Source organism: Lampetra planeri, chromosome 32 (assembly GCF_965212315.1).
Source record: "Lampetra planeri chromosome 32, kcLamPlan1.2.h2, whole genome shotgun sequence".
Classification (NCBI taxonomy): Eukaryota; Metazoa; Chordata; class Hyperoartia; order Petromyzontiformes; family Petromyzontidae; genus Lampetra; species Lampetra planeri.
The window spans coordinates 4,510,243-4,529,119 of NC_136138.1; the positions used below are offsets into that span (position 1 = coordinate 4,510,243).

Consider the following 18,877-nt stretch of genomic DNA (forward strand, 5'->3'; position numbering starts at 1 on the left):
AGGCCCAGGACCGGATCAGATCGTCACCGGTGGTGGCCGTGAGCGGTGGCACTAACCTCTACACTACTGCTCACCACTAACACCACAATTACTATCACCACCACCACCACCACAGCTCTTACTACTAACACCACAGCGATCATCACCACCAACACCACTCTTACCACTAACACCACAGCGATCATGACCAACACCAAAGTGATCACTATCGCCATCACCACCACCACAACTGTCACGAATTAACCACAATCACCATCACCCTCCAGCAACAATACCACGAACACCACAACGATCACTGTGCCCACCACCGCCACGGCGGCAACACTGTGGCGGTGGCGGCTTGCGGTGGTGGTGGTTGGCGCAGCGACCTGGTGGAGCGGGATGCCGTGGTCTTTCTCGGTGAGGAAGTCGATGTCGCGCGAGGTGATGACGCCGGCGAGGCGGCCGCCCATGCGCCCCGTCTCGGTGATGGGGATCCCTGAGAAGCCGTGGCGCGCCTTGGCCTCCAGCACGTCGCCCACCGTGTGTGCCGGGCTCAGCACCACGGGGTCTGTGATAAAGCCCTGCTCGTACTTCTGCCGGCGAGCGGCCGTGGTGAGCGGCAAGCGGTGGGTGACGAAGGAGGGCGGGCGGTGAGCAAAGAGCGATGGATCGTGGGTGGTGGTTGGTGGGTGGGCGGGCAGGCAGGCGGGTGGGCGAGGGATGAGTACATGAGTGGTGATCAGTGAGTAAATGAGTGGTGCGTCACAAGTGGTGAGCAGTCAGTAGTTGAGCAGTAGGCAGCGAGCAGAGAGAGAGAGGTGAGCGGTGGGGATGAGAGCAAAGGTTAGAGGGAGATGCGATGCAAAAAAATAAATCAAGGCCGCTCTCATCCTGATCATCTGTGGCGAAGAGGCAGTGCAGAGGGGACAGCACTGACAACAGCGAGTACACAAGGCAGGCTCTACAACTGCATTAAAACATCATCAACAACAGGCCGATGGGCACATCTTCATTAATAGAAGATTAAGGACGCAAGCCACAGTGGTGGAACTGTGGCCATGGTTAAGTATGGACGGTGTAAGTAAAACCATAGAGACACAGAGATATGGAGAGATTCACAGAGATACATTAAAGACAAACCGCAGTAGTGCGACCCAATCTATGCAGCGCATAATAAACCCACACAGAAGTCTACGCTCCTTCAACGGAAGAGGAACAGCAAAACGACTCTCTCTCTGTCTCTCTGCTAAAGCCCTCTCATCGTGGCCAGCAGACCACGACCAATGGCGCTTTGCTCCGGAACAAATTGCCGCCGCCAAACGCAAGGAAAAGCACAAACGAGGCAAAACATTATACTAATTTGCCCTTCAATTACGTGACCTCAAGATCATGACGGTTCGTAGAATCGTGGCGGAGGAAAATCATTATCACTCAATGGATATCCGCTTCTGTTGGCCGTTACCAACCGCAGAAGTTGGGGGAGAGGGGTTTGCACTGCCCTGCAAGAATTCTCAATAAATTATTAAACTCGTGACTTGGTGCCGATAGCACAATCGGGGTGAAACTGGGAGAGAGATTTCCTAAGAGAGAGGATGGGTTTGTTTGATTTTTAAAAAGAGAGGGTGGCGATGTTGCGCGTCGTACCTTGACCTGGTGCACTTCGTGAGCCTGGGACTCGGGGGTGCAGTTGTGATGGATAAAGCCGATGCCGCCCATCAGCTGCTCACACAAAAACAAACACCACCCCCCCCACAATACCCATGTAGCCTTAAGACATTGTTGTGGCAAGTGCTGTTCGTGAGCACCGATGAAGGCCGGCACAGAGCACGAGAGGGTGGTGTGGCCAGCACCACGCCGGCTCCTCTGTCCCCCACAGCTGATGTTGACACCATATCGCACCGCAAAAGGTGCTCAAATTCTTGAGGCCGAGTTTACCCAGGGGAAGGCCCAGGACAGGTTCAGAGAACATTTGCCTCTCATACTGCGTGATGAAAGTGAGACCCATTCAAGTGACCCCGGGTAACTATCGGTGACCCCGGGTAACTATCGGTGACCCCGGGTAACTATCGGTGAGCCCGGGTAACTCTGGGTGAGAAAATTTGCGCCGCTCTCACCGCCATGGCGATGGCCATGTCGGACTCGGTGACGGTGTCCATGGGCGAGGAGACGAGCGGCGTCTTGAGCGTGATCTTCTTGGTGAGCGCCGACGTCAGGTCCTCGGTGGAAAAAGGGGGGGGGGGGGGAAGGGATCACCGTTAACCAGCGCGTCATCGAATCACCGAGACTGAGGGCGCATCGTGGCTGGCACCAGTGAGAGTACGGCCGTATCTCGCCATTGCTTCCCGGTCGGTGCAACCACGGGGTGGCACCAAGACGTGGGAACTGCACAGCTGGCGAAGACAGAGGGTATTGCCACACTGGCCTCTTCTCCTGCCCACGACGTGTGTGCTTCCACGGCGGTGGTGAAGAAGTTGCTTTAAAGCCGTGCGACACAAAATGGATGACGGCCAAGCATCCCAAAGGAACGACCCTCCTGATGAAAGTTTTCGGACTTTAGTGTGGCAATCGTGGCCAAATAAACAAATTATTCTGATTACCATTGTCGTATTATTACAGTTGGCGCATGCTACGGTGGCTGCATCTGCCGCCTGGTGGAGGAACCGGCGTAAGTGTCGCCACCGGCTCACCGGGGAAGTCACCGCCCGCCGGCTTAGGGGAGGGGCGCACCACCACCGCCGCCGCACAGGAGGCTGAACGGCGCTTTGAGAGCCGCCTCATGACCCTGCAAATCTTCGTGAATGAGCTTTGGGGCGGATATTTGCGGGAGGGTTTTACCGAAGCCACGTAAGGGGTCATCGCCGACAAAGCCGTTGATGCTGCCAAACCTTGCCGTCACTTCCTTGCTTCTGCCAGATCCTGAAAGTTGTTGCAGTCAACACTTAACCCTCCCTGTACTATTTGTACTGCTCTCAGTATAAACACGTACAGGCAGCGGATTATCATGATCCACTGAGTTGTCACCTTGTTCAACAAAATAAACTTGAAACGTGGATGCGATCGGGGCTTCATTTCAGCCGGGCCTGTCTGGGTCGGCAACCCAAAAATCATGCGAACCCAGCACACCACATCCAGTACAGCTCTCGCTCCAGACGTGCCTTACTGGTAGCGAGCCACTTACTCTGGTCTGCAAGGGGACATGCACAAATATCCAGCGAGGAATTAAGCCCCCACGGAGAGTTACGCAATGGTGGCGGGTCCTGCAGGAGAGGGGAAGATGTCCCATGCACGCAGATACATGTCCACAAAGCCTGCCGTTTAATAACGCACCGCAGGTCTGCAGAGCGTGCGAACAATGTTTGCTCGGTTTGCATGTCCAGAGTCAACGGTCCAGAGTCGGTGGTAAAGAGTCCATATTTCGACGGCAGAGCCCAGAGTTTAGCGAATAAGACAATCCTTTCGTGACGTAATCGTGACGAAAGGACATCGCGCTCGAGGGTCAATGAAGAAGTGAGATCGGTTTGTGTGCCGGAGGGAGCGATGGCGCCCATGTTGAGGGGGTAGGGAGGTATTTATCCAGCAGCGGACAGATCACGACTGAAGATGAAGATGACGACGAGTGAACCGCAGGGTGGACGCGCTGCGTAAGGGACGCCATCAACTCGGGGGGGGGGGGGGGGGGGTCTATTTTTATCGCGCGTCTTTGCCAGCGTGCCCGAGACGCGGGGACCGGGTGCGTGTCCCAGCAGGGCGCACCAGTTGCCTGCCCCCCCCCCCCCACCGCCGCCCCACCTCCGCGTTACCCACAGCAGACCCGGCGCCAATTAACGCCAATTAGCCACGGCTTCACCACCGCGGCTCCGCCACCGGGGGAGGGGCTATTACTTCCGGAGCTGGAACGTCGCGTGCGACGAGCCGGCGACTCGAATCCCCAAGCAGCCAGAGATCGCCGTCTGTGAGCACCACCGCTTTAGTCGACGCGCTCGTCGTTGGAACGTGCATGTCACACGGTCGTCGCGAAGGTGGCCGTGTGTGTCGGAGTTGGGGGGGGAGGGGTGGGTGGGGTGGGGGGTGCGATCCCGCGATATTTTTTTTTCCGATTTTTCCAAAGCGCCGCATGTCCGGACAGGCGCGCTACGGCGGCGGTGCCTTCTCTCGCCGCGCGATCCCCCTGCCTCCCCCCCCTCCCCGCACACCTCCCTTCACCTCCCTCCTCCGCCGTGTGCACTTTCAGAGAGATCCCAATTAAAGAGAACAAGCGGCAATTAAATAATTAAAGAGGACGGCTGCGTCCATCGCTGGGCCGCGCGTCCCCACCGTCGCAACTGGGCCGACGCTGCTCACACTCCCGGACTGCTCAACTGCTTGCCCCCCCCCCCCCTCGTGCCCGCGTAGAAATTAAACCACTACAGTGCCTAGGACTCTCCTAGGAGGGCCTCACCGAGTCTCGGGATCCTGCTGCGCTGGGAACCGTTGGCCACGAATATTACGAATGAGCGTTTGGCTTCGTATGAAAACCGGAGAACTATAGAGAAAACCCAGCACCCGCGTTGCTGCGTACGAGAGAGCGGGAGGGGGGGGGAGTTGCACTCGGCACTGCCATCACCTGCACACCCTTCGAAGCACCACGCTTACAACACCTGGCAAGCATTGAATTGGGATGTCTGGCCCGGAGTGGTTTTGCTTCACGTGGGACAAAACTGGAGTAGACGGAGAAAACCTGCACATACAAGGACAAAACACTCAGAAATCTGCGTACACAGGTTCAGGAATCGGCTTTCTGCAGTGCCTACTCGTGACAACCTCGCAGCCCAGTGGGTGTTGTGGATGCCAGCAAGTCATTCTGCAATCCGTCAACCCTTACAACATCGTAGGCGTGCACTGCCACACTCCACGGCAGATGCGGACACCCCAGAAAAGAGACCATGGGATGTGTCCACCACCCCGCTACTCCTGACACAATCACTCTGCTCATCAACCACCTTGATATGTAGCATCACAGCCGCTGCTCTACAGCAACATCCAGAAGTAGAAGAACCGCCGCACTCGGAACACGGGCCCAGCGCGCCTCTCACGATCGGCGGTCGTGAGAATAGCGGGCAGCCGACGGCGTCTCACCAGCCAGGGATTTAAACGCTTAACAGCGAATGAATGCACGGCCGATTCCGTGCGGATCACTCGCACGCCAAGCCTAACCCGACCCTGATCTCGCCTCCCTAATCCTAATGGATTCCCACCCCCGATCCTCGAAAACGCACGCCGCCCCCCCCCTCCCTCTCCTCTGCGGGGTCACCCGTGCTCAACCGCGGTGTTAACAACCGCCGATGTCCGTCCCAAATTCCGTTTGAGAGGCCGATGCTACGGCGAGTGAGTGGCCGGGATTAACGACTGCACCCCCCCCGCTAACGAGGTTACGGGTGAGAGCCCCCCCCACCCAGATCTCTTCCATCTTCACCACCTAAACCCTCAACACCCACCCGGCACAATCCAGGATGAAACCACAAGAGCAACGTCACCGACTTATTTTGGTTTTAAGCTTCCCCGGCGGCAACTCACAGGCTCCCAGCCGCCTGCCCACAGCACTGCTGCCCCCGTAATAGAAGCATTACCCCCGACCGCCACCCTGCAGTGACAGGTAGAGACACAGTGTCATATCATCTTCATAATCAGCCATGGTCCACTGGATGCATGCTTCCGCCGTCGCGATCCGTCATGGCTCAACGCTGCTACCGTCCATCTCACTCCTCCTGCGCTTGGATGGAGCTCGTGGCTCCAACTTTGCGCGGTGGTCGCCTGTCCAAGCGCTCTCCAGGCTCAGACCTGCTGAGCTTCCGTGATCCCAACGGAATCGGGTGCGCTCAGGGTGATTTAAAATTAAGGGACAATGTGCCGCGCGTGTGTGTGTGCGCACAAATGGTAGTGCAGTGGCTGGCATGCTGCACTAAGAAATCTGGTGATACCGGGGGATCTTTGTCTCCGTCATACGTGAACAATGTATGTATGTTGAACGTCTTTCGTACCGTACGTAGCCAACCGTGCTAATCGGAGGCACGGCGGAAGGACAACAATGTTTTGGGGAGCGGTGTCGCAGTGGTGAGTGCACTGCGCTACCCAACCCGGCGACGCAAGTTCGATTCCCGTCCGCAGGTGACATCCGTGGCGTGTGACGTGTGAAGCCGGCGGTGAGGGCGGGCACCACTCACCACCTCCTCCACGGTGAAGTCGATGAATCCGGGCAGGATGAGGAAGTCACTGAAATCGGGGGAGGGAGGCGGAGAGGGGAGGGAGGCGGTTAGGTGTGGCACGCGCACCGCATCGGCATCTTCCACCCCCAAGGGCGGCATGGAGAAACACACATGGGTTGCTCGCGAAAATAAATTATGGGAGCACGCGGAAAAGTTTTATTCTGATACTGGCCACATAAAGCTCCAGTGTTCCCACGTGTGTGTGTGTGCGCATTCGCAGCATTGCCGGCTAATGTATTACACAGGAGGGTACGTGGCCAGACTAATGGGTAACCAGGTGATGAGTATTTTCATTGATAAGGTGATCCGATGACCAAGTGACCTTGATATTCATTGATCAGGTGATCCCATAACAAGGTCACCAGTATATTAATAGATAAGGTGATTGGATACCAAGGTGACCAAGTGACAGGAAGATTAATCGATCAGGTGAACAGGTGTACGTTTGAAAGCATTAATGCATTAGGTCTGTCCGCCTGAAGCGGGGGGTCACGGTAACTCTCGTAGAGGTGATCTATCGTAAAACCAGGTGCCGATATGAACAAGTGGCCGTGTGTACCTGGCCTCGTTTGTAATGTCCGTAAGCGCTTTAAGATTCTGCTACATTTAAGCGCCGAATGCAAATCCTTATCCGCGCCACGCGTCCCGTTTGTTCTGCACGGGTACCTCGAGAAAACCCACCAGCACGCTTGCCAAGGGACAACACTCAAAAGTTGGGTGTTCACAAACCCTCTTGCTGCACTGCGGCATCCTGGACAACCCGCAGGCTCGCAAGGTTTCGAGAGTTTCACAATTGTATGATCGATCCACCATTGCTGGCGTCACAAAACGTCGGCTCGCTCGCACGCACGTAATCACGATCACGCCCTGCCCGGCGAGACGTCCCCCAGATAATTAAACGAATAGTTCAAGATAACCACCGTGATGGCGGACCAAGCCGTGCGGTAACCACGTCACAACCGATAAGCTGATGGCGTAAAAAAGATAACGAGGTCGTAACCGGGAGTTTAACAGATAACGCCTCTTCTCGGTTACCAGCGGTCGAATCCACGTACATAAATGTTTCAACCCAGTGGCGTAGCTATCGAGTGTGCAGGCAGTGCAACCGCCCGTGGGGCACCCGAGGGGGCCAGGCGTAGGCGTACCAAGAGGGAGGAAATTGGACAGCGCCCATGCTGGCCACGCGACACCACTGATGAGACTCATAGACTTGCAAAGAGACCCTATAGACTCACGTAGCGACCCAGAGACTTACATAGATGTGATCAGTGATCATTGATTCGATTCAGGCATTGATTCTTTTTGGTCTCGTTGTCAACGCCTGTATTATTTCTCGTTTGTCGAGTTACATTTTTTTTACAATCCCACTCCGATGCGGATCATCGGCTCTCGACGCTATCCTCGATGAAAACGTTCACGTATCGTCATGGGTCATCAATCCTTCTAAATCGATTTTATTCTTCTATCGCAAAAAAGAAAACAAGTATCGTTCCTAAAATTGGCTAATCGGTGCAAGCCTTGTCGACCGCGAGGTCGAACGTTGAGTCGACACCAAACTCGCCGGTGAACCTCGGCGATGGCCCGCGGTGCTCAAGGGTGGCCGCAGGACATTCACGCCGATCTGCTTACGCTGCTCGCGATAAATTTATCTGCTTTTTACGGAGTAAATCCGGATAATCCGGTGCCTCCCTCTCTCTCTCCCGCACTAGGCCCTGCTACCCCACCACCATCACCTCCCTCCGACACAGCTGTTCGCCCTTTCGCTGCCGCGTTGCCAAGGGGCGATGGTTATGCCGTCACCAGTCAATTACGAACGAAGACTCTCAAAGCCCGCCGTCGCAATCCGTGGAGTTTGTAACATCTCCCTCTCCGTGAAGGTCCGGAGAAGAGAAACGACAGCGCCATTATCACGCTGGCTCGCGAAAATCCATCTCGTGTGCCGACGCCAAGATGAGTTGGTCGCGTGTCGTTACGACTACAGCGGAAATGCGTCGCGCGGGGGAGATACAGCGAGAGCTGGATGCGAGCGCACTGCACACAAGCGTGGGATTGCTGCCACAGCGGTGTCACGGTCGGCGCACTGCACTTGCAATCCAGAGGTCGCCGCTTCGATTCGGTCTCCCCGGCACGGCAAGTGGAGAGTGCGTGGCCGGCTTCTCAGAGGCATGAACCTCTCCGTGTTTCTTTGCAGCCGTGGGTTTTCTCCACGCTATCCGTTTGGCTTCCACGAAAAGCCAAATCACTCGGCGACTTCACCGGTCGCTTAGAGGACCAGCAGAGCCGCGGCGCAGTCTGTAAATTACGGTAATAAGGACCGCTGACGGTCCCTGGAGAGGAAAGGGGGACACTCGGGGACACGGAGAGCAAAGTCCACTCCTGCCCCGACGACTGGCAGCCCCGGGAAGTGGGGGCCGACCCATGGGAGCGGCACTAATTGGTTGTTTGGTTCAAAGGTCGGTGCACCTCAAGCGGGAATCTACAGTGGAGTTAATTTGTCGAATATACAGTGGCGAGAATCAGCGTAATCTACGGTGCCGAGGATTTAGAGGATGCACGGCGGTGTGAGGCTGTGTGGTCTATCGTGGCAAGCATCCAGTGCCAATCCCTGATCGAGAGTAGCATGATTCTATAACCCAGAGCGTGTAGATCTGTAGAATCGAGACCGGCGTGGATTTATATCTAGAGGGGTGTGGATCTGTAAATTATAGAGTGGTGTGAATATTTTCCTGATGATGCCCTCTCGGTGAAACGCATGGAGGTGAAACCAGTGGTGGCCAAGCATCCACTGCAGCCTAGGCAGTCTGCCCCCCTACATTTCAAAAGCATCAACAGGACCCTTGGACACCTGGGAGATAAAAAAAAATTTAATCCCTCAGCGCTAAGTATAGATAACTCTCGATTATTATCCGTGAAAGGATTATCCGGGTAGTGTATTAACCATGCTTTTGAATTATATAAAGTTGCGTATTCCTTGCAGATGTATGCCTTTTCATGCTGATTGTACTGTTGGATCTGTTCCCCACTGGTGGACTCAGTCTCCTTCTGCTCGTGCTCTGCCACCGCAGTCACGCGTTTATCCCGTATGAGGTTCGTGGTGACGATGACCATGATGATGGCGATGATGATGATGATGGAGACAACGATGATGATGGCGATGATGATGGCGATGATGATGATGATGGCGATGATGATGATGGCGATGATGGCGACGACGATGATGATGGCGACGACGACGAGGATGATGATGATGATGGGGCCGCATCACTCAGTTACCGATTACTCCAACTAGCAAGTAAAACCGACGATGCATTCTACATCTTCACTATCTTTTGATTTAAAGCTTTCGTGACTGCAAGGATTCATATGCTTGGTTCTTTCGGTAAAGTCACGTAGAAGGGAAAGAATAAGAAAAAAACGCCACTTTTTTCAAATTTTCTTGCTGTTGTTTTCACACCTGATGACGATTTCTTGTGTTGCAATCAAAACGTCGTGAGAATTGTATTGTTTTATATTTTTATTATTTTATTGTTCCCTTCTACGTGACTTTACCGAAAGAACCAAGAATATCTTCACTATCGTTTTACTTGAGAAAGCAATCATTTACGTTTTATGTGGCATCATTTGCAAGTTTCGTATTTTCTGTGCCCCACAAAGATGGGCAAAATACATTTAAAATCACAAATTTACAGAGAATCTCTCATGGAGATACAAATCACCAATTAACCTTGGGTCATGTAATGCAGATAGATACAATTTACCAATTAAAAGTATCAGTTGTAATGTTAGATACCAATTACAATTGGAATTACATTTCAAATTTTAGATACTGCCCATCCTAGCCTGGTGCTACGCGTATGTTTCACTACACGTACCCGTGCCTCGAGACATTCAGGCTGGCCTTAACACGATCCATCCTTGGTTAAACCAGACTAGGTTGTGTGAAGAGCTCATAGATCCTTGAAGTATCTGGACAGAGTCCCATCAGCGAGCCCCTCTGGCGGGCAAGCCTGCGTTGGCTGGGTCATGTAGCTCGCATGGCCAGCCACCGCATGCCCAAACAGCTTCTGTTTGGCCGGAAAGAGGGGCCTAAACGGGCGTGTCACGGGCTAGAGAAGAGATGGAGTGATGCGCGGTACAGGAGGATGTGGAGCTGATTGGACTTGCTGATGACTGGTACCAGCGGTGTCAAGATTGGTCTTTTTGGGGGGAGGTTAGTAGTGCAGGACGCTACTGGGCAGTTGGAGACAGTCGCCCTTCAACAACAATGGAGGGTGTAGGAGTGACGCTCACAACAATGACCGGAGTGCCGGGTGGCTATATCGCAGCAAGTTGGCAGTGGGGAACACAGGTGGTGGATCTGCCAGTCATATCATTTAGTCAACTCATGGCACCTTGGTCTGTCCGATGACCTCCTGCCACCAGTAAGCTTTTGCCACTCCAAGTGCACCTAACCTGGCACAAGCGAAGTGATGACATCACCGCCACTTAGTGGAAAACGGCTGTTGTTGTTGTTGTCGTCGTGCGTTGAGTTACTTGTAGGTGAGTCCGTCGGTGCCAGCGAAGAGCTGCGTGGCCGTGAGTCCATCCTCTGGGACGTACCCGGCCCCACCGCTGATGAGGTAATCCGCCATGCTGGGAGAACACAGAGACACCCCCCCCCCACACGTAGCCTTTAACCGACCAATGGTGAGGACAATTGCCGTTAGCGAGCGCCTGTTTAGGCGTGGGGGGGGTGGCATGGGATGCGACCAGCTACACAGCCCAATAAAACAAAAAAACACCAGACACGGACTAAGAATTGCCATATAATAATGAGATAACGTTGTGTTTTGTGATTTCCTGTTTTGTCACACCGATTATTGTCTTAAAAGGTTCGAGAATCTAAAATATTTGCATGTCCCCTCTTGAGGCTTCCCCTATGGCTCTACAAAAATGACAGTTGGACCCAGGAATGCATCACTAAGAGGATTCTGACAATGGTCCTCTCGCTGACCTCACTACCATGGAGTCCACCCACAATGCAATGTGCCAGCAATATTGTTTTAATTGTATTTGTAATACAAAGCAGTATATTTAATAATGATACGTTCTGATTATTGAAGGGTTATCCTGTTACTCAATAGCTCCTAATAGGTAACTATTCATACACCAAGAAAACCCCACAAATAATCATTATTAGGCCCCATGGTGTAACCAAGGGGAGTGTCGAACGCTCATTATCCACTTGGTTTCTCCGGCCTCTGCATGTGCTATGAAGAAGGGCCAATGTTAGCGACGGACGTGCTTCGTTTTTGGACATACACGTATGTGTTTTACGAGCCAGGGACGATAAAAACCAGAGACTCGTAGGGAAGCAGGAAGCACGCCCCCCCGTCTGTATGCACGTTAGATTATGCTCTGGGCCACCGCCACTGCCTGCCACTCCTCGTGCCCCCACTGCCCATGTTGTACACAGCGTACCAGGTACACAGCCTACCAGGTACACAGCGTACCAGGTACACAGCGTACCAGGTACACAGCGTACCAGGTACACAGCGTACCAGGTACACAGCGTACCAGGTACACAGCGTACCAGGTACACAGCGCGCATCAGGTACACAGCGTACCAGGTACACAGCCTACCAGGTACACAGCGTACCAGGTACACAGCGTACCAGGTACACAGCGTACCAGGTACACAGCGTACCAGGTACACAGCGTACCAGGTACACAGCGCGCATCAGGTACACAGCGTACCAGGTACACAGCGCGCATCAGGTACAATTACTCATTTAAGGCGCAGTTAGAACCGGTTCAGATATCACTCGCCGCTAATGTTAGCCGCGGCTGGGAATCTAAACTATAAAACTAAACTATCGTTTATTTTACCAGGTAAGGCCCACTGAGCTGTATAGCTCTTTTTCCGAAGCGACCTGGCCACAAATGATAGTTCAACGGAGTGGCTTATCACGTGCAAATGTATAGTAGCCAAATACTCGAAACGCATGTTGCTTCTAAATGTGTAGGGAAAAAACCGGAGGACCCGGAGAAAACGCCATGCAACCACAGGGAGAACACGCAAACTCCAAATATCCAAATGTCAGAGTCGGGATCGAACCTACGACCTCCTGCATACCAGGTGAGGTAGTTAACATCTCGCCACCGTGGCGAACCGAACTCGGGTCGCCGGGTTCTGCACCGGGGCTGAGATTATGACACGCCACACATGTGAGCCATGGACAGGAACTGAACTTGAGTTGCGGGGTCCATAGCGCAGCGTGCTGGCCACTGCACTACCGCTGCAGATACAAACTCACAGAGACAAAGATCCCCCGTATAGCCTTTAACAAAGTGCTGTTAGCGAGCACCTATGGAGGGCGGCACGGCGCACGAGGGAGTGGCCAGCACCACGCCCGGCCGCCTTCGTCTCCCCGGTGGTACTCATCGGAGGCCGAGTCAACCTAGGAGAGGCCCAGGAACCGGTTTAGATAATCGTCGCTGTGTTGGCCATGAGCAGAAATCGAACTCGGACAAGCGGGTTGGTGGCGCAGCGCACGAGCTGCGACAGTACCGCTCCCTACGTACTCAGACACAGGCACAGGCACGTTCGGGTCTCGAAGGCACGAGGCACAGTGCCTCAGTGGGATCGCACCTCGGCATTGATTTGCGGTCCGTAGGTCCACAATAAAAAAAACAATTCAGACACGGATTTCTTGCGTGCATTTGGCGTGCAGGGGTGTGGACAGGTACATGCGCACGTGTGTACGTGTGTACGTGACACATGACCCACATACCGTGCGTGAACAAGTCCACGTGTGCACAGGCAAGAGGTGTACACAGGGTGTGTGCGTGTCAAGGTCTATAGCACGTGTACACAGGTGCTCAAGATAAATATCCAATGTAATATCGTTTAGCATACTGCTGGGGCAAGTGCTGTTAGCGAGCACCTATTAAGGCCGATACCACGACGAGTTTGTGGCCAGCGCCACGCCCGGCCGCCTTTGTCTCCCCAGTGCTATTGTTTAGACACCGAACCTATTGGGAAGCCCAGGAGTCGAGTCGCCGGGTTCGTAGAGCAGTCACAATACCGCTCCCTACAATATGCACATAAACAAAGATCCCCCATATAGCCTTCAAAGAATATTGGGGCAAGTGCTGTTAGCGAGCACCTATGAAAGGCCGGCACGGCACACGAGGCAGTGGGTCTGCCAGCACCACGCCCGGCCGCCTTTGTCTCCCCAGTGGCGATGTTTACTACACACCGCACCAGGTAACTCATTTGAGGCCGAGTAGACCTAGGTGAGGCCCAGAAACCGGTTCAGATAATTCGTCACCGGCGTTGGTCGCGAATCGAAGTCGGGTCGCCGGGTTCGTAGCACGCAGCGCGCTCACCGCTACACACCGGAATATGTGCACACACATCCACACGAGCAGGACGTGCCGATAGGTGCCACAGGTGTGTGTGGAGAGCAGCGCTGCACATGTGTACAGGTGTAGTTGATCAACACTGCACGTGTGTACAGGTAAGGGAGTGGAGACTGTTTACCTTACGCACGGGAGGGTTACGCACCCGCGGGCACACATGTCCCTGTGTGTACAGGTACGTTGTTGGACAGGTAAGGGGGGGGGGGTCACAGATGCTCCTCCCACTGTTCATGCTCAAATGTCCCGCACTGTGCAAGAACCAAACTATGTTCAAAGTCGTTCCGTGTGGCGGCCCCACATCTCTGGATAGTTGGGATAAAAACAATACGCTTCCCTGTCCTACTTTAAATTACTCTCTTGGACCTCCGATTTCTTCTCATCTTCATCGCTCCGCTCCGCAGACTTCACGGAACAAATTGTTGCATGCGAAGTGTAGAATGTGCACGCGCGTGTGTGTGTGGAGGTGCACACGCGTGTGTGGAGGTGCACACGCGTGTGTGTGTGGAGGTGCACACGCGTGTGTGTGTGGAGGTGCACACGCGTGTGTGTGTGGAGGTGCACACGCGTGTGTGTGGAGGTGCACACGCGTGTGTGTGTGGAGGTGCACACGCGTGTGTGTGGAGGTGCACACGCGTGTGTGTGTGGAGGTGCACACGCGTGTGTGTGGAGGTGCACACGCGTGTGTGTGGAGGTGCACACGCGTGTGTGTGTGGAGGTGCACACGCGTGTGTGTGTGTGGAGGTGCACACGCGTGTGTTTGTGGAGGTGCACACGCGTGTGTGGAGGTGCACACGCGTGTGTGTGTGGAGGTGCACACGCGTGTGTGTGTGGAGGTGCACACGCGTGTGTGTGTGTGGAGGTGCACACGCGTGTGTGTGGAGGTGCACACGCGTGTGTGGAGGTGCACACGCGTGTGTGTGTGGAGGTGCACACGCGTGTGTGTGTGTGGAGGTGCACACGCGTGTGTGTGGAGGTGCACACGCGTGTGTGTGTGGAGGTGCACACGCGTGTGTGTGTGTGGAGGTGCACACGCGTGTGTTTGTGGAGGTGCACACGCGTGTGTGTGTGGAGGTGCACACGCGTGTGTGTGTGTGGAGGTGCACACGCGTGTGTGTGTGGAGGTGCACACGCGTATGTGTGTGGAGGTGCACACGCGTATGTGTGGAGGTGCACACGCGTGTGTGTGTGGAGGTGCACACGCGTGTGTGTGTGGAGGTGCACACGCGTGTGTTTGTGGAGGTGCACACGCGTGTGTGTGTGGAGGTGCACACGCGTGTGTGTGTGGAGGTGCACACGCGTATGTGTGGAGGTGCACACGCGTGTGTGTGTGGAGGTGCACACGCGTGTGTGTGTGGAGGTGCACACGCGTGTGTGTGTGGAGGTGCACACGCGTGTGTGTGTGGAGGTGCACACGCGTGTGTGTGTGGAGGTGCACACGCGTGTGTTTGTGGAGGTGCACACGCGTGTGTGTGTGGAGGTGTACACGCGTGTGTGTGTGGAGGTGTACACGCGTGTGTGTGGAGTGAATACGAACAGGTGCGTAGAGGGGTGAACACGTGTGTAGAGGGTGAACACGTGTGTGTGTGTATATGTGTGTGTGGAGAGGTGCAGATCCCTCACTGGCGGCGCGAGGCGAGGCTGCGAACCGGTCCAGTTCGACTGCGGCTAAAGGCTCCGCTCTGTTTGTTTTCTCTTCCGTTCAACGAGGAACTTGCTCGGTTCGCCCGTGCCGTGTCCAGATGAGATCCCGTTCGGGCTCGGGCTGCGTCTGTCTCTTCTGGGGCGGGTTTCTCTTGCTCCCTGCTGCAACGCAACTCGTCTTCCCCGTCGGGGTTTCCCGCCGTAACGGGGGATCTCTCCAGCAGCTCCACGATTCTCTCCAATGGGTCTCCAATTCTCTCAAACTCCCTCCTCGGGATCGGCTCTACTCACGCGGCCACGTTTGTTTTCCTTCGACAGCCCCGGGGTCGGGGGTCGTCCCTGTGACGCGGCCGTACGGATACCGCGTGGAGTCAAACAGCGCCCCCCCCCCACTGACCACCCCCGCGATTCAACGGCGGTCACGTCACAATTAAAAAACGCGAACACCTGGACCCCCCCCACCTCTCCCCCTCTCCACATCTCCCCCTCTCCCCCATCCCCCACCTCTCCCCCATCCCCCACCTCTCCCCCATCCCCCACCTCTCCCCCATCCCCCACCTCTCCCCCATCCCCCCCCCACCTCTCCTCATTCCCCCCCCCACCTCTCCCCCATTCCCCCCCCCCCACCTCTCCCCCATTCCCCCCCCCCACCTCTCCCCCATTCCCCCCCCACCTCTCCCCCCTACCTCCCTCTACCTCCCCCCACCTCTCTCCCCCCCACCTCTCCCCCATCCCCCACCCTCCCCCACCTCTCCCCCACATCTCCCCCACATCTCCCCCCCACATCTCCCCCCACCTCTCTCCCCCTCACCTCCCGCCCACTCCCCCCCCCCATTTGACAATGGCAATTGATGTAACGATGTGATTTTAACTGCACGAATTAATAAAAAAAACATTTGCAACGGCACGTTTCATCCGCAGATCCCAGTGCGCGTCCGTGTATGGAACGCAGTGAAGGCCGGTTTCAAGGGGTGAGTTTTCAGGACGGACTTAAATATATCGAACGACTGGTTGTCTTGTCAGCAAAAGACAAAGCGTTGTTCCAAAGATTTGGAGCTGAACTTGGCAAAAAGCCCGATCACCCCAGGAAATTAGCATTGACATCTGCATCTCTTCAGCCGAAAACCAGTTTGTTGTGCATGATCAGGTGTCTGTAGCCTCAGGCTCTTTAAGGACTGATTCATCCCGTTATTTATGTTTATCGCATGGCATTGCGGCTCTTGATATATTGAGATTTTTTTTTAAACCAAACTTAAAACAGTGGCCTTGTTATTTTGTGGTTAACGACTCCTGTGCATGACGGTCACACATCCAAGCACTCTCCAGTCTCCACCCCGCTCAGTAGCTTCTGAGATCTGACGATTATTGTCTCCTATACAGAGTGGCCCAAACGTCAGGACAAACCGGGTTATTTATTTTATTTTAACACTTGCTTTAAAACGTTGTAATTGCTTATTCTTTAAGTTAATGTGTGTTCTGTTATTATTAATATCAATGTTCATGTTTCCCTTTTCAGATGACATTTAACATGTTTAACAAAACTGACTAAAGACGAAAGAGTTAAATTAGTTTTTATGTAGGATAAAGATGCCAGCTGTACTCTTTAAAAAACGTCCTAAATTCATTTCAAAAGATAATTAATGCGTACATGAATTTTAATGGCAGCCAATTTGAACATGTGTTAAAATAAGACAACCCTACGTGATTTATATACTCTTTGGTTCTTTCGGTAAAAGTCACGCAGGTAGAAAAATAATAGATCACGACGTTTCGATCGCAACACAAGCAATCATCATCAGGTGGGGCAACCCCAGCAAGAAAATAATAGATAACATAACCCTGTGGTCCTGAATTTTGGCCCATCCTCCTGTAGATTCATCTACCCTGCTTGCAAGGTTCAGGAATCTAAAACACGTGGAACGCCCCTTCGATCCGACTGAAGCGATGATTGCAATACCTGCAAAACACCGCGTTTGAATCCAACACAGCAGGAACATCACCCACCCACCAAATGCAAACAAAACCGAGCAGGACCCTCCTGAAAGGACGTCTTGAGACTCGCCAAAGGCTTCCCGCACACGTGAGCGACGAGGCTTTCTTCACACCTGATTAAGCTGGATGTAATCTCCAGCGAAACGTCGGGCAAAATTGTAACAAAAATTATTTGTAACCATTTTCAGTTGTCAGATTTGCCCACGTGACAACTTGCTTTGATTGATCTGGGTGGTGGCAGGCTGTATTTAAACATTTATATTCTACTGGACACTACACGATCTACCCCACAGGATACCAGTTATGAATCACGGTTTTGGAAGCCCAAGAATGAGTCACGAACACACGCCATGCGCCCAGCAACAAACAGCACTCCTGTACTTGACGTGTAACAGGCAAGGCATTGTAACACGTTTGTTGAATGGAGCGAGGTTCAATAATTACACTGGTCAACAAAAAAACATTTTTTTCTGGCCTGGACTTTTGCAGCTGTTTTAGACTAATTTCAGGGTGCTGATTCCAAATCTGATCTCAGATTTGCTCTATCACATCATTTTTATGCTATCGGCATACCCCATTTTCATTGATTTTACCCGAAATTAACTCTGTCACTTATGATTCCAAGTTGTTGCGAGTCAGTGACTGCTTTAGTGTTAAAATATGGTGCTGTATTTTTAGGATAGTGTGTTTATAATATAATTTTATGTAGATATCCACATTCATTTAATATTTTTCTTCCGCAGTTTTTATTGAAAATGCAATATTTGATATCTCAAAAACCTGATGTGATAGACAAAAACTGATGCCAGATTTGGAATCAGCACCCCAAAATTACATGAAAACCGTTGTAATACCTTATGCCAGAAAAAGTGTGTGACCAGTGTTATACGAACCTCAAAAAATAGACAACGTGGACGGGAGGAAACTCCCAAGTCGAGTAAATGCGAGACAAGCAGCAGAAAGAGAAGAGCCGTGATATCGATGGAAGACGCCATCCAGGCTGCGTTTCGTCTGTGTCGGTCCCGCGTGTTCGGTCTCGTTCGTAGCGTCGGTCACTGCATCGCGCGCTTTAAGATGCGCTTCTGTGGCCGTCTGGAACGCTCTTCCGATATTTGGAAGCCACCGAAGTAATGAACTTTTCAATCTAAATTGAACACTCATTTCTTTAGAACTGCGTTTTGTGTTTAGTTTGTTGTTCTCCGGCCGCACCTCCGATAACAGCGGTTGGCTAGGTACGGCGCGAAAGAAGTTCAACATACTGTACATACAAGCGCGTTAAGATGTTCCCGATGCTGCTGCGGAATTTAAGCGCTGTATTTAACTCAAATCCTTATCCTCGCTGTGTGTCTCCCTTGTTCTCTCCCGTCCTCTCCCGTCAATCCCGAGTGTTCCATTAGCCCAAGTGTAACAGACACGATTATCCGCTGCCATGGTCGATCCTCTGCTCGACGAAGACCTCCACATACCGTGTCTGTTATTTAATTGCAACTTGTGACGTACTGCCGCAGCCGCACAGCGTTTGCTCGCTTGCAAACAGAGAAGAACCACAGACGAGCGGGGAAAGGCAGCCAACAATTGGCCAAGCTCTGCGGTCCTCTATATATTAAGGTGTTAGT

The 18,877-nt window shown here is 53.3% G+C and overlaps 1 protein-coding gene across 5 annotated transcripts in view; it reads right to left on the minus strand.

Annotated features, from left to right (window-relative positions):
* Positions 1-18,877, minus strand: part of LOC144729345 (inosine-5'-monophosphate dehydrogenase 1-like) — a 36,686-nt gene that overhangs the window by 15,333 nt on the left and 2,476 nt on the right. For 3 of the 5 annotated variants that reach the window (XM_078609537.1, XM_078609536.1, XM_078609541.1), the window contains exons 2-6: positions 10,758-10,856; positions 6,183-6,231; positions 2,097-2,198; positions 1,627-1,701; positions 369-575 (exon numbers count right to left, since the gene is read on the minus strand). In XM_078609537.1, the coding sequence (XP_078465663.1) occupies positions 369-575; positions 1,627-1,701; positions 2,097-2,198; positions 6,183-6,231; positions 10,758-10,856 (532 nt within the window). Of the gene's footprint in view, positions 1-368; positions 576-1,626; positions 1,702-2,096; positions 2,199-6,182; positions 6,232-10,757; positions 10,857-12,571; positions 12,665-15,248; positions 15,633-18,877 lie in introns of those variants that run through there. The other 2 variants (XM_078609539.1, XM_078609540.1) reach the window with 2 other exon arrangements.